This window comes from Nyctibius grandis, chromosome 1 (genome assembly GCF_013368605.1).
Source record: "Nyctibius grandis isolate bNycGra1 chromosome 1, bNycGra1.pri, whole genome shotgun sequence".
Taxonomy (NCBI): Eukaryota; Metazoa; Chordata; class Aves; order Nyctibiiformes; family Nyctibiidae; genus Nyctibius; species Nyctibius grandis.
Window position 1 is genome coordinate 115366510 of NC_090658.1, and position 15535 is coordinate 115382044.

Here is a 15535-nt window from a genome sequence, read left to right on the forward strand (position 1 = left end):
TTAATAGCTTTGCTCATTGTATCAATATCCTAGAAATAAACTGATTGACAAGTGAGCCTTTTACTTTTTTAGCTTTCCTTAGTTCCTTCCATTTGAACAGCCATCTGTCAGTAAAATAAATACTGTTAAATAGGAATTTTATTATTCTACAGAAAGCTAGAAAAGTCTGCTCGTTTTTCCTTTTCAATGGGTAAATGAAGTTGAATTATATGTACTCACAAAACCAAGCTATAACTGACGCATACTTAAGATAAAATGCATTTTGTTTTACTTAAATATTTAAAACATTCCTTTTAACTTTTTACTTTGGCCTTCCAGTTTCTAGTGTTCTCTACAACATTAAAGGATGTCATTTAATCTTATAAAATTTTAATACAAATTTACAAGTTGCACTCTTTTTCTTACAATATTACACTATATCAATTTCTTTACCGGAGTACAGCTGGCATTTTCATTAAAATATTTTCCTGCCATTATTACAGGTCACACTCCTCTAATCTTGATACCTGGATGTTACACAACTGGTTTTCCCAAGTAATTTCCAAAGTTAAAACAAAATACATTTTACACTACATGTTAGTAACACCTTTGCTTAAACTATTAGTAATATAGAGCTTGTACTTGTCTAATAGTGAATCATCATTAATAACCTTCATTTTCATTACTCACTATATTTATTGTGTAGGTTAGTATTTGAATTATCCTTCAAAATACTTACTAGGCCATTGTTCTGATCTCTGGACAAACTCGTTTTTAGTGGTGGACGTGAGATGAGATGAGAACTGCCAGGGCAATACCTTGGCATGTAAAGATATGGGGCAAAGAATGGCTATGGAAAAAAAAAATGTAACAAAAAAGGGACAAACAATTACACAAATCAAAATGTAATAATAAAATAAACTTATTTCAACAAAACACATCCTCTAGTTGAGTTTAATAAAGTGAAAAACAGCAATTACTAATAGCTTGCTTTACTTTTTGCACTGAACAGAATTCAATCAGCTCTGGAGCGAGTTCTTCAAAATCCCTCAGCACCAATGGGTGCTCTGGCATGGTATTCTGGAGGAACAGAGTTGGAGTGGTTTTGGTAGCTACACTCTAACATCTGTTCCGAGTATGGGAAAAGGATCATTTAAGGATAATTCTGATAATTTCACTCTCTCAGACCTACTAAACCCAAAATTAGATGCTCAGTAAAACTTACAATGTTTTGTAATATTGAAGACAACTGTACCAAAAGAAAAAAAGTGATGCGTAATAGCATCACTAGAACTTCCCATTTTGTGGTATCCAATCTGAAGGCTTCCACAAATACTAGATTTTATAAATCTTTAAATAGATTTTTATAGCAGATAATATTTGAGCTTTGTTTTGTTGGAAATACAGCAATGCACGTTGTTCAGTACAAATACCATTTTAAAGGACAATGTCAATTATCATAAAACAAATATCAGACACATTTTTTAAAAATAGAATAAATATCAGTTAACTCTAATCATGATTTTTATAACCAGGTTCCTTTTTATCCCTTTTTGCTAACAAATTTCAAGAAAATAAACACTATCCAAGTTTCCAAAAGCCTTATCAGCACATTAGTGTAAAGGGTCCAAATGAGAACTGAGGCTTTCAATAAAGTCACTTCTAGAAGATATAGAGACCTCAAAATTACAAATATACTTCCAACAGAGGACTCCATATGCTCCAATCTTTCAAGTTTTAAAATCAACTGTAAAAACACTGAACTGTAAAATCAACTGAAATTCACATGCTACTCACTGGCATGCAAGAAAACCTCCGTGTGTGTGTATGCACGAGCTTTCACAGAATCACAGAATCAATCAGGTTGGAAGAGACCTCTGGGTCCCCAACAATGGTTGGAAATTAGCGTGCATTTCAGATTTCTGAACCTTACAACTGGCAATGCAGTTAGGAAATACAAACTACTTTTCTAATATTGTGAAATTTTCACCTAGCTGTGAATTTGAGTTAGGTTTTGAAATAAAGATTTTCATCTCCTTATCAATCCTCTTTTAAGGCAATGTAATGGAAAGCAATAGCACCTTTAGACTTTAGGAAAGCAAAATTACAGGGCTCATTGCTTTCAATTCATTACCCAGTTCTTCAAAAAAACACATAGAAATCTCAAAATAATGGCTGTATTACAGATTTCTGATGTTTCTATACATAGCATTTAAAAAATTTTATTACCCAGCTATTTAATGAACATACTATTTGGTTTGTGTTTCTGCACATGACAAGATTCTGAGTAGTCTACTGCACCAAATTCAGCACAGAGTAAATAATTTTATGACTCAATGGCCAATATGAGGGAGGAGTAAAATTTGTTGAAGTATTCTGCTTTGGATTTGTCTATAAGGACTAAAAAAACTTCTGCATTCAGAAGCAGCTGTAAATGAACTGAGAAATTAAAGTTTAATTCCTGCATACATCAATTACTTAGCATATGCTACAACTTTGAGTAATTTCTGGAAAATACAAATGGTTCCATATTCTTAGCTTCTAGAGGTAGACTTTGCACACTCTTTCACACCATTACCATAAAAAGTTCATATGCTCTTCCAACATAGGAAGTGACATGATATGTGTTGTAACAATTAGCCTACATGAGGAAGTTTGTTTTGTTTTGAATAGGTAGGAAAACCAATACCTAGCCTTTGCCTTACATTTATTGGTTAGTATAGGATGACTCAGAAAATTCACCGATTTAAAACTATTTCACTGTCATAAGGCACAGATTCTATGGTATTTTCTGGAAATTAAACACTTTTCAAAAAAAGTTCATGTTATGTCTAGAATAATTAAATGCCTCAGTTTTCCACTAACAGCTTAAACCACGTGGAAAACCCCTAAGCATGAAATACTTAATGATCATACCACATTCAAGCACCTAGCTCTCACTGCAAAGACTATCTGAAACGCAGAGTGAGCACCTGTTTGCTGCTTGCGAGTCATCAAACTACAAAGCAATGAAAAAAATTTGTTCAATAAGGCAATTATCCCACAATTCTTCCATAATTTCTAATTATGCCTTGAGCCCACTTCAGCTACTCCACTGCTTCACGACCATGGGATTAATTCTCCATTACAGGCTTGAACTCCACAGACTCAATCTTCATTTGAAGTATGGTAATACAGATATCGTGAAAATATGAGATCAATATAAATACATGTTGGGCATAAACCAGTGTAGAGCTGTTCTCCAAGTTTGCAGATAGCCTATAAAGTATAGGCGTGGTGGTTATTATCTTTCCAAGGTATCAGAGAATTTGATCCTCTTTTGCAAAAAAAAGTCTTCACATACCATAATTTCTAGCTCCCACCCAGGAAATCCCAATTAGACTTGCCTACTGCTCTGACCTTCCCCATAAGAAACATGATCTCCACAATGATCCATGATAGCAGCGATTTTGAGAAGCTGAACTTGAATCCAACTGGTAGCCATGCCATTAGACAGTGGTAAAATGTACACGTCCAGCACAGTCCTATACTGAGAGCCAAAGCGCCAAGTTGAAGAGCTGCTAAATGGGACTATAATTGTTCCTTTACAGCCATACAGAGGGAGAATCGGGTTTTAAACCAAAAATGAATACATTATGTCACTGGCAGTTCAAGGTCCATAACACAGAAGCATCTAAAGAACAAAGCAGAAACATACATAATAAAAAAATTGTATTTCCTAAAAATAAAGTTTTTTCCCCAACAGCTAAAAGGCTTTTTTCTTAACCACAAATGAATGCTTAAAGACAACAGGACAGGAACCATTTACTGGTCTGAATAAGGCATCTATCCCCAGAACTTAGGGCATTTTTGCATAAAATTCAGGCATTTCCACAGAAGCATTTGAACCCATTGTGTTGTGTCATACAGGTATCCAAGACGTCTCTCAAGCTTCTACTGGGGAGAGCATATTCTTCAGTTGCTGTTCTTTTTTTAAACACCATTCTTACAAAAACCTAAGAAGTGAAATACAATTGAAAATCCTGAAGGAAATAGCCTTTCAGTCTGAATTTTCTACTATTACAAGGTTCTCATCACTTACCTCAGCCTGTGGTGTTCATGCCAGTACCTTTATGACTCCAAAGTAATGAATACAGCTCTTTGTCAATGTTTTAAAGTGTGAAACACTAAAAACAATTGTACCTTAGAAGGGCAGTATAAAATTCCAGAGAGAAAGGCCAAAACAGAAGTATTTTAGTCTTCAGCAGGCAAAAAAGTAAGCGTGCCTGGAAGGCTGTGGATGCACTTAATACAAACGAACAAATACACTGATTGTAAGCACAGCTTATGACTCCCCAATAATTGCTTTTGTAATGCTTATTAGAGCCAAAAAAACATACAAGTTTCAACTGTGTATCACTCTATACTTTAAACCTTGTCATGTACAGTAACACAGACACAAAAACAGGGCTTCCAATTAAACACCTACTTTAACAAAGCTGAGCTAGTATCAACATGAAGATTCATGTGACAAGCATCTATCAGTGTTGGACTACTTCAAAGTATATGTAATTTTAAGTTATTTTCAACAAAACAGTGTATTGTCACTGTACTGAGGGTATAGAAGGATAATTTTAGAACAGATAATTTTAAAAGTTCTGTGCTACATGTACTGTTTTCTGCCTTGGTTAACAAACACTGATTTAGGAATAACTCAATTTTCTTTCCATCTTATTAGCTTAAACATTTACCTACGGTCAAAATCTACTTAAAGTTGAGGCCATTTCCTGGATATAGACGTAAGCTATGACTTATATCAGCTTTCTACTTCAACTTTTTTTTTTCCTGATAGTACTGCAGGAAAAAAAAGAAGTAAAAAATAAAGTTTAAAAATCCTGAATACATCCCACAAAAATAGAAAGTTTAGACTCTGACTATACAGTGAAGTACTTGATTCAGGTTTCAAGTGAGCCACACCCAGGACTATGTCTTCTGAGGCCCACAAACAGCTCAAAAATGTATGTTTTATGCAATTTATGTTAATTCCTTTAAACAGTGCAACACTGGTTTAGGGAAAAGATCCCAGAATAACTTTAAAAAGAGACAAAAGGGAAGACAGACATACATTCTTGTGATGTAGCTCCCCACTTGAGTTTCTGTATGTTTTAAACAAAGTCACAAAGAAAAAGCCAGGACCCCTCCCTTCCAATGTCTGTGAGCAAGTATGTGAATGACTGAGCACAGTTTACCCCAGAAAAATAAAAAGAACCCTGCAAAATCCTACAACTGAGCAGTGTCTCAAAACGATCTGACCTTTTTTCTCCCTTGTGTAATTTGTTTTTCTGATGCAATTACCACATTTCTCCCCCTGACTGCAGTGACTGAACATTACTGTGAAATTCACCAACTTTTGGACTTTTCTCCATTCCTAAATAAAACTTGCATGGATCTTTTTAACATTTTATAGATAAAATCTACAATATTACCAGATTAAATCAAAAGTATGTTAATTGGTTCTCAATTATTTACCCGATTGTAAAATGGATGCTGAGGTCCTGTCATACCACTATAGTAACTGCTATGAGGTTGCGGTGATAAAACTCCACTATTGAAAGGTCCATTGAAGGAGGTTGTAGAAGAGCAAGCTGATGAAGGCTGACTGAACAGAGATGTTGTTCTAGCAGGTGCCTCATGTAAAGGCAATGTGGGATAAGGCAGTCCTCCAATATTCATTTGATCTCTTGCAGCACGAACGTCTGAAAAATAAAAAGGTAAAAAAAATGAGATTGTTTGAAACATTTGAAAAAGTTTTGATTTGTTTGCCAGTTCATTACAATACAGTTTTGTGTATTTAACTCCACTCAGAACTCATCAAGTAGAATGTCAAATGTCACTTTCAGCTGCATTCAGTTGATTTCTCTTGAGGATCACATATACACAGGAGACTTTAGGAGAGTTAGAACAATTTATTGCATAAACTTACGTAGCATATTAAATGCCTCTAAACATTCTCCCTCAGAGAGAACAAGTTACAAATCCAAACCCAAATGGGAAGAAATGCAGGAATACACCATGCCAAGTACGTCTCTGATGGTAAGTATATCTGATGTGATAGTCAGACCTGTACTGTTTCTGAAGAGGCTAATGAGACAGAGCTTGTGAACACAGTTAGGCTATCCCACTGCAGCTATCAAGTGCAGAGAAGGAAGTTGGAAAAAAGTAAGAACGAAAAGGATTCCAGTTGAGGACTGAAGAAAAGTGTCACAACAGAAAAGACAGGCAAATAGAACTATTAATACCTGAATTCCATTCCCACCTAGAATACTGACTGTCAGAATAAAGACTCATGAGGATCCTATTTTGAATTTAAAGTTCTGGTTTTCTTCAAAGCTTTAGCATCTCTTAACAGGTGGAAACGTTAGGATGCCTTAGCCTTACTCCAGAGCCAACAGCAATCCCTACGACTGGACAAGAAGTGCCATACCATGAGCCACATCAATCCACAGCAGTGCTGAGCAGTCAGAACATTTAATGTTGAGCAGAGTGTTTTTGCAGAACAGAACATACCTGAACCTGATAGCGTTTTTTGAGACTACAAGCGAGTAAAGACAACTGCTTAACAATAGCTGCACAATAAACAACACTTGCCCCAGGATGAATTTAAATATCATGCTGTTGCAGACTAAAAAGTAACTCATGGGCACCAACTGCACAAGTATCTACTGGGGTATACATCAAATGGAGACATTCCACTTTGTTTCACTGCCTTCAGTTCTACAGGATCTTACTGACACTATTCAAAATTGTTAACAAAGATCTAGAAGTCAACTTGCACCTCTGCTACTAAAATATCATTTGCTGTACTGGTTTCCTCCATCTGCTAAAGCAGTCTTCAAATCAAGAACAGTAGATTCACCCCTCCAAAAGAGATGCTTTAGTCTAGTATGATCTGGCCTTTATAGCAAAGCTACTAAATGAAACTGAATGGCCTGTTACTGAAGACAAATCAGACAATCTGAAGGTCTGATTTGATGAACAATTCAGGATTCTGCATAACATGTAAAGCAGCTCTACAAAAAATGAAAAGAAATAATACAATTCTCATTTTACATTTATCTGAAAGCATACTCACCTGCAATGATTTCTCGTAGCTTGGGATCTAAGTTTACAGTACATGGCAAAAATGTTCTTACATCACGTGCAACAAGAACAGGTGTTCGCGAAGATAAAAATACTTCAAAGTTCCGTATATCTCCATCAATTTCAAGTAAAGGTTCAACATCTTTAGTTGTAGGAATATTCTTTGAAATTCTGGGAGGAAAAAAATTAGATAAATCATAAACCGTGTTTATTAGAGTATGACTTCCATTTCATAGTGATATTCTAGGGTGAGATACTACTACACTTGCATCCATTCTCCTTGTTCTCCGGAAAATGAAGAGAACCCGTAAAGAGCTGCACTGTCTGCAGAAAGAACAATTTAACATTTTCTAATATGCAAAAAATCTTAAACTGCTAAGCAATCTGATCTAATTGTATGCTTCAGAGAAATCTCAAAGAAGCCATACAGGAGACTAAAATCAGATCAGGAATTTATAGATCAGTAACATGAAATCCAAAGTAAGGGGAAGTTAACATTTGTCAACATTAACCTCAAACATCCATTCAAGTTCTGATACCCCAATCAGAAATCCCATGGTTAAAAATCTCAGTTTTAAATGACCATTTCTTGTAACAGGAACACTCAGGCATCTTAGACATTGATCAAAACCCAACTGTGCATGATTTCATGGTAAAAAGTGGAAAAACAACAGCCTGCTTTCAAGTAGTTCACCTTCTAAGACAAGAAGCCACAAACAGAAGAGAACAACAAAACAATGAGATATGATCAATATATGGGACTGCTGGTGCATTATGACTCTTGTCAAGCAACGATGGGTTTTTTTTGTAAGCACTAGTTTAAAGGACAGTTTCAGGAAAGAACAAGGAGAAGGATCAAATGTTAGCCTTGTGGAAGTTCATTAAATGCTCTTACCAAATGCAAGCAAGTGATGGAAGCTGACATGATGGGTTAGATGGACCTACCTTATTTGATATCTCATCTCATAGTATCATGACTGGTATCTCATCTGATACCAAATGAGAAATGATAATCTAAATTAAAGATTACTAAAATGAAAAAATGTTTCTCACACTCAGTACAATAAAAATGGAAACAGTGAAAGAATGCACTCAGATATGTTTATAGTAATGACTACAAAGTGACTGTCACAGCACTCTATATGGATACCAGTGAAGTAACCATGCTGTTTCTAAAGTAAAAATAGAAAAAAGTTATGAGAAAAGAATATAAAACTAAAAAACTTTATATAAAATGAATGATGCACCTCACTAGTTAATGGCTGTTCTCAAAGACATGTTATGATCACATTTCCATCAAAAGGAATGATTGCAACTTGCTAAAAAGAAGTTAGCACAGCACAAAGAAAGCATAAGGACTTTCTCTGATTACCGGACAGTTAAAGCAGCTAAAACAACTACCAGTGCTGTCACGGGGGAAAGGAGTGCACAGATGGATGGATGGAGGGAGGAAGGAGCCCTCAGGTACATTCAGTAACCTATCAAGGTGCAACCAAGAATCTCTTACATTAAATAGATAACTGCTCATGTGTCTATGAAGAGAAAGGAACATAACAGTTAAAAAAATCTCGTTGTAATTTAATTGTATTTTGAATACAGCTAATGAACTAAATCTATCATTAGCTGAATGACCTTACCTTATTTCACAATTTGTTAGCTTTTTAAAAGCAATGATCTTTTATTTTTAGATCCTCCATAAAAAGTAGAATTTTATGTACCATGGGATTATTCCAGAGACAACAGTGGCAGATTTACATAGAATATTTAGCATTTAATGTTAGAGAAATAAAAGAATTGAGGATCAATGCTAGATGCCTGAAGTAAGTGCAACTCTTTTACATTAAAAATGTACTTTAACTGTGTGTTAATCTTTCAATCTGATCTTTTAGGACAGTCTTGCCCCATACTAAAAGCAGAATTAACAAATTCCTATAAATTTTACTGGAAAACATCTGAATGGACCATGTACCTAACAGATGGAGGACACTGCCATACCATACTGTCATAAGGAGTATCTACAAATAACTTTATTCACAGTGAGATGTTAGTTCTACAGCATAGGAAAATGTAACAAATATAAAGCATAAAAGCAAGTGTAGCCTATTCTAACAAAGGTTCTGATCCTGTAAATCATTATGAGCAGCTGTCCAGATGGCAGTGAGATTATCCGCTTCAGGGAAGTTCAAGGCATGTAAGGCTTCATAGTCTCCAGCCTTAAGAGAATAAAAGGTGGTTCTTCTGTAAGAAGAGTACTTGACACCAGAAGTAGGTTATACTTTCAAAGAATGGAAAGAGTTCATTCTCCAACAGTGTTCAAAGAAAACTAATAGGAGCCAAAAGTGGTCCTCACCTCAAGAAGTGAATGGTCAAAAGAAAAAAAACAACAACAACATTAGAAGTATAAAAGTAAAACTTGTATACTCAACAGAATCTGAGAAGTGTATATTTTACACTAATATTTAGCTACTACCTTAGGTTCTTTTATTTTGCCTTATATAAAACTATGACTAAACTGACTGTAAATGTATTTATTTAACATCAGAAATGTAAAAAACCCAAACCCACTAATGCACCCTTTAGTTATATATATTTACTGTGAGTATTCTAGAAAAGAGTTCAACACTGGCAAAATGAAAATTAAGTCCCTTTTTAAGTCAGGGACTGAAGAGTTAAAGAGTGGCCTACTTCAACACTTAAATCTACAAAATAAGAAGCCAAAAGAGAATGTGACGCAGATTTAAATAAAACACACAGCTGATGAATCACATGAAACAAATTAGCTGAATTCTAATGCCAGCTCTACTTAAGTCTGAATGCGAACAGTGTTCTGAATACGATGAACAAAGCTACTGTTCAGAAGCCAATAGCCCACTGCTGGTGTGCAGATTGAGGTCTCTATTCTAACCTCCTCAGCTCAATGTCTTAAACTACGCCTTTGAAAGAAATATTTATGTAAATGATAATCTTTTGGCAAAGAGCCACAAAAATCGCATGTGCCTGTACTTCTCAGATAAAAAAATAAAAGGTTAGCATGTAAAGCACTTTAGGAGTTATTTTTTCTAAAATATAAACACACTGATCTAAAAAGAAAGCACTGTGAACATCCTATTCTCATTTGGGGGCTAGATCTTCCTGAGGTAGAAGAATTACTCTTTAAATCAGAAACATCAAAAACTCAGTGTTACAGAGTATCTGTTTCCATGAGAAACTACTTGAATTTAAAAGGAATGAGCCCAAAACAGAACATTACATTGACAGAAAAGAAACTTAAAAATTTATTCCACTATTCCACACGTGTCCTTTCCCTGCACACCTAAAGTTAAAAACTGCTTTCAGTGTGGTTAAGTTATATTTGAACAATGATGTATTTTCTGGCTTTTTCCTCAAATAAAAATAATTTACTACAAGAACACATAGGTGTGTCATCTTGTCTTCCATTCAATAGACTGTGAATTTGCTCCAAATTTTTTCTAGTGTATGTTCACCTTGCACTTCCACAACTGACTTGGAAAATAACCACCATGGACCAACAGTGGTTCCAGCACTGAATGTTGCCTGCATTGCTCAGATGCTAGGCTGTTGGGCTATCCATGACACAAGCCTACCTCTTCACCACCTACTGCAGGAGGTGGTTGCCACCACAGAATGTGGTCCTTTACCACCCAACCAGGTGGTGTCAAAATGGCAGCAGCATCAACTACCTTCATCCACACTGACGGCTGTGCTGTGCCCACATTCCCTGTTTGGTTGGTTACGTCAGGTCCTGGAGTACTCCAAGAGGCTCTATCACCTCTTCCCCCAGACAGGGGTTTCGCTGCCTGTGCTCAAGGGCAGCTCTGATACAGTGCAGCTGAGTAACCTGGGATCGGACTGCTGCGATACGAGCTGCAAGAACCCTCATCGGAGGCCTCTTTTGCTTGATTTGAGAACTGCCTTCAAGCTCAGGCCTTTGCCCTTGGTCCTTGCCCGACCTACATCTATAGACCTTACTGGTCATGACCTTGACTCACTGACTTGACTTCCTGGCTTGACCTAAAATGTGCCTTGTGGCTACAGGCCACTGGGCTGTTTGCTGCTCCTGGTTACTGTCACCAAACCTGCTCTGATCTTCCTGTTTGGCTACTGTGGGACTGCACCCCTTGCTCATGGGGACAATGCCCTGCCTGTCTTGCTGTCCTACTCAGCTCCCAGCCTTCCACGGTGCAGCCTGCCCTGCTGCTCCCAGACAAATGGAAGGTTGACTTCTCTGCAAGTCCTCATACCCTGAAGGGCCATTCTCCCTGCTCTTTCCAAACAGAGATTCTACAAGTTATTCTTTGCACATCTAAGATTTACTTTCTCCCCTCGTGTTTTACAGGAGCAAGTAACTACGTGGATGAGAGTCATTTAAATTTTGCACTCCATAAAAAGAAACAGACCTAATTAATTGATATTAAATAATAAATAGAGCAATAGAAGGCATGAGCATGAAGGCATGTCATATCTGTCACATGCCTTTTAAATTTTTCTCTCAATACAGTTTAAGACAAAAAATATTGTTTAAAATAATGAAATAACTTCTCACTAAAAATGACATGAAAATATTTTTTCTAAAGATTTGATACTGAAAAACAGCAAACCAGAAAATCTGTGCCACTCTGGAATGCAATATGAAATTTTGATGCTTCACAGTCTGCTAATTAGACATCTGATCTCCAAAACCTAATAATCAAATACTAACAATATCATGCTTTGCTCTGAAGTTATTTATCCTAATCTTCTCATGTGTGGTCAGTATAGTGAGAGTGTATCTTCATGCCCAAGGGTGCGTGTTTTCTGGATTAAAAGCTCTCACACAAAACGCTCCAGAAAATTTGCAGTACTATTAACATATCAAGAATAGTATTGCAAATAGAGTTTCAAACTGAAATTTGCAGCAGGTTATTTGGACATTGAAAAACAGCATTTGCTCATATACATGCTTGTATAAAGCCAAGAATAAAAAGTCATTACACACTCAATATTAAAACATAAGGGAATCAATGCTTTAACTTAATAAAGACCAATAAAAAGAAAGCTATAACTTGATATATCTATCTAGACAAAAATTGTAAACCCCTCAGTGCATATTAAGCAGACAGACACTTCACTGAACAGATGCAATAGCTATTTAAAAACTCCTATTACCACAGGTATTCAGGAAAGCTTGCTTTGCAAAACTGACTCTATCCAACTCAAGTAACAGTAGATAAAGCACCTCTTCTGAGTGTTCCTGCTTTTGATCATTTCAGAAAGAAAAACCATTTTGATCCTTAAAAGACTGATATTTATTAAACTAATCTCCCACACCCAGTATCATGCACTGTCACTGAGCCATATTAAAAAGGTCTATTTTTAATACAACTTTTCACAATGCACCCTACACCAGCATTCTTTATAATTAAACCAAGCGTTAACACAGTTACAAATGCCTGGATTCATTCACAGCTTTGCAGTGGTATTTGAATTACAGAAGGCAAAAGAATTTTTTTAAAAATCAATATATTTATTACACAGATGGAAATGCAGCGAAACAGAGTAGCACAACAATCTAAGACTGCTCAAAGCTGCTCTGTAAACAAAAAAGTAATTATGCCTCACTAACTGACAAGTCCAACAAGATCACTCACACAAGTGAAACACAAGAATACTGTATTAATCTGGTTTTCATTACTGGTCTTTTCATTACTGAACGTCAGTTACAAAGCTACTTTACGGCTTTATGCAGGAATTCTTTTATTCAATACCTCCACCTGTAGGACTTCAGAAATTCAGCAAATATTTGCAGGTCCTTTAGCATTAGAAATGGCCAGTGTTCATCCTAGTCTCCCGCACAAGATTCTTTTCTGGGGCTCCATTATGGCATACAGTCAAGCCTCAGGACCAGGCAAAAGGACACTCCTCCAAAGGCCCATGGCAAATACTTCACTTACAGAAGCATGAGTTACACTTCTGAGAGTAAGTCAGAGACTAATCCATCCATCTGTTGCAAATGCTACCCAGAAATGGAAGGCAAAAAGGTACAATTGCTACACTACATCAGCAGGTTAATAACCAAAATTCAAGTCAACCAGGACCAAAGACACATCACTTCCTTTACACAGCATTATGTATTATACATTAAATATTGCATATTATATATACAACCTGATCTGTTCCTTATCTTACCCTTCTGAAGCAGCTTCTTATGACAGAGTCGATCTAATGAGGCAAATTTATTGTATGGGCATATGAGCAAGTTGTTGCAAGGAATATTAGAGCATCAGCTTCCAAAGAACTTGGTATTCCATGCTACTGCTCAGTGGTAGGCTTTTACAGCAATAGGAGACACAAGTCTTTTCTGAATATGAAGCAAGTATTTTATCTCTTTTTTTCCTGAGAGATAGATTACATCACATTTATTGTGGGGTAAGAGCCAGGATATGGGCCTCCGGCAGTATGTAGCTGAGAGATGCATTTCCAGTTTACCATTTTACCTTACAATGTTTTCCCATGTTCTCAGGTTTTGAATAAATACTCTACTTTTGACAAAAAACGTTCAGCAGACACAAAAAGTATCACCTCCAATTTTACTTCCCAACTTTATCAATACCCCAAAAAGTACAGAAGTCTCATGAACTGACTTATGCAGGTCAAAAATAAAAATATTCTTTCCAGAAACTGTTTATAGTGTTGCTAAAACTAAGGCTTCTGTGTTCTACCCTAAACTAGTATCAATCAATGGTGCTCGGAGCGATTTGAAAAATACACAGGAGAGCTTTTGAGAGATGTCATTAATGCACATTAACTCTACTGTAAGCTTTTAAAATTATCTGGAAAGTATTTTAGAAATAGGATTTAGTACTCTGTATTACAAAGCTAACTAAAACAAGCTAAAAATACTCCTCTGTCTTGTTCTGATTAGCTTTTGCTCCAATCCTTTCTCTCTCCCTATTACCTTTTCATCTGAACTTCCTTCTTACTTGTCATGTCCTCTGGTACTCTCTTTACTTTTCTCTTACGCCTCGCTTCATGTAGGTCTGTAGAGTAGACAGTCTGGGCAACAACCACCTACTACTCAACTGATATGTCACGTTTTATCATTGAGACCACATTATTGGCACAGTAAGAAACATAACTTTATATGCCCTGCGTTTTAAGTAGGAGGCAATAAAAGGAAACTGAAAAAACAAAAAGTAGGTTTAATATTTAGAAGTAGTGCCTCACTGTGAGGTCTACAAGAATATTAAATTGTCTACTTAAAGGAAGTGATTCATTTAAACCTGGCCTGGGCAAAAGATGATTGCAGAGAACATTACAGCCATAGTGATGAATGTGGCACCTTCCATAGCTTTTTCATTTTTAGTTTCTATAATCACTAAAAAGCTACACTTCTTAAATTAATACATCAATAGATTTTACACAACTCGCAAATCCCTCAAAAGTTAATTTCACCCTTTTTATTAAAAAGTATTTAAACAGTGTCAAAACGGGAAATTAACATAATAACCTTCCAGAAGAGCAAGATCATTTGAAATGTAACTTAATTTTAAGATTGCTAAAGATTTGCTGAAAACATGTAACATACTTTTTTAAAAGAATAATTTAATAGATACTTGTCTAAAGCAGTGTAATGAAAAAGTAGACAGATAATGCTTATCTTCAGTTTTTATTTTACTTCTTTTCTTCTTACTTATGTATATTAACAAAACCCCTCAAATGATTTAGACAAAAGCTTTTAGCTCAACACATAATTGCAACAAAATTGCAATAATTGTGCCAATTAAAATAATCCTGAATGAACAGTTTGTCATCTTAATGTTCCAATGGTTTATAGAAGGATCTACTTAATTAGCTGAAATTGCTTTCCAATGTTAGTATCAAATGTCATTTGTTAAAAGTTGAACGATTTCGAAAATAATTTAACAAAGCAATTTTATAAAACACCAAGAACCAACATTTTCTTTTCAGCTGAATAAAGCAAGCAGATGTGTCATCAAATTGCTATAAAAATAAATGAGCCTTTACATGGGAAAAAATAAATTTTACTACTAGTGCTACAGAATAATATTTTCTGATTTTTTACAAAATAAATTTCTTTAATAAAATAATTTTATATCATTTATATCTTGGTGGTATTTTTACTATGCTGTAAATACACCTTCTTAAACTGAAGTAGTAAACAATGAAGTAGAAATATTCAACTGTATGTGAAAGAAAAATGTTTTAACCTGCTTAAGTGATTTCCTAATTGGATTCACATGGGCGTATCACACAAGATCTGAACTTATCAGTAAAACAGAGCACCCATGAAGCCACGCTATAGAACTCCAAACCTACAGTAATCAACTGCTGTTCCACTTACAACTAAATTAGTTTTTACCAGTTTAATCTGAAGAAAAAAGGAAAAAAAGAGAAACAGAGGATGAGTTGTCTAGTA

The 15535-nt window shown here is 35.6% G+C and overlaps 1 protein-coding gene across 6 annotated transcripts in view; it reads right to left on the reverse strand.

The window, feature by feature from the left end:
- KIDINS220 (kinase D interacting substrate 220) overlaps window positions 1–15535 on the reverse strand; it is a 79052-nt gene that overhangs the window by 14942 nt on the left and 48575 nt on the right. For 5 of the 6 annotated variants that reach the window (XM_068400689.1, XM_068400696.1, XM_068400681.1 and 2 more), the window contains 3 exons: window positions 7091–7269; window positions 5488–5714; window positions 719–829 (listed from right to left, as the gene is read on the reverse strand). In XM_068400689.1, the coding sequence (XP_068256790.1) occupies window positions 719–829; window positions 5488–5714; window positions 7091–7269 (517 nt within the window). Of the gene's footprint in view, window positions 1–718; window positions 830–3577; window positions 3653–5487; window positions 5715–7090; window positions 7270–15535 lie in introns of those variants that run through there. The other variant, XM_068400724.1, reaches the window with a different exon arrangement.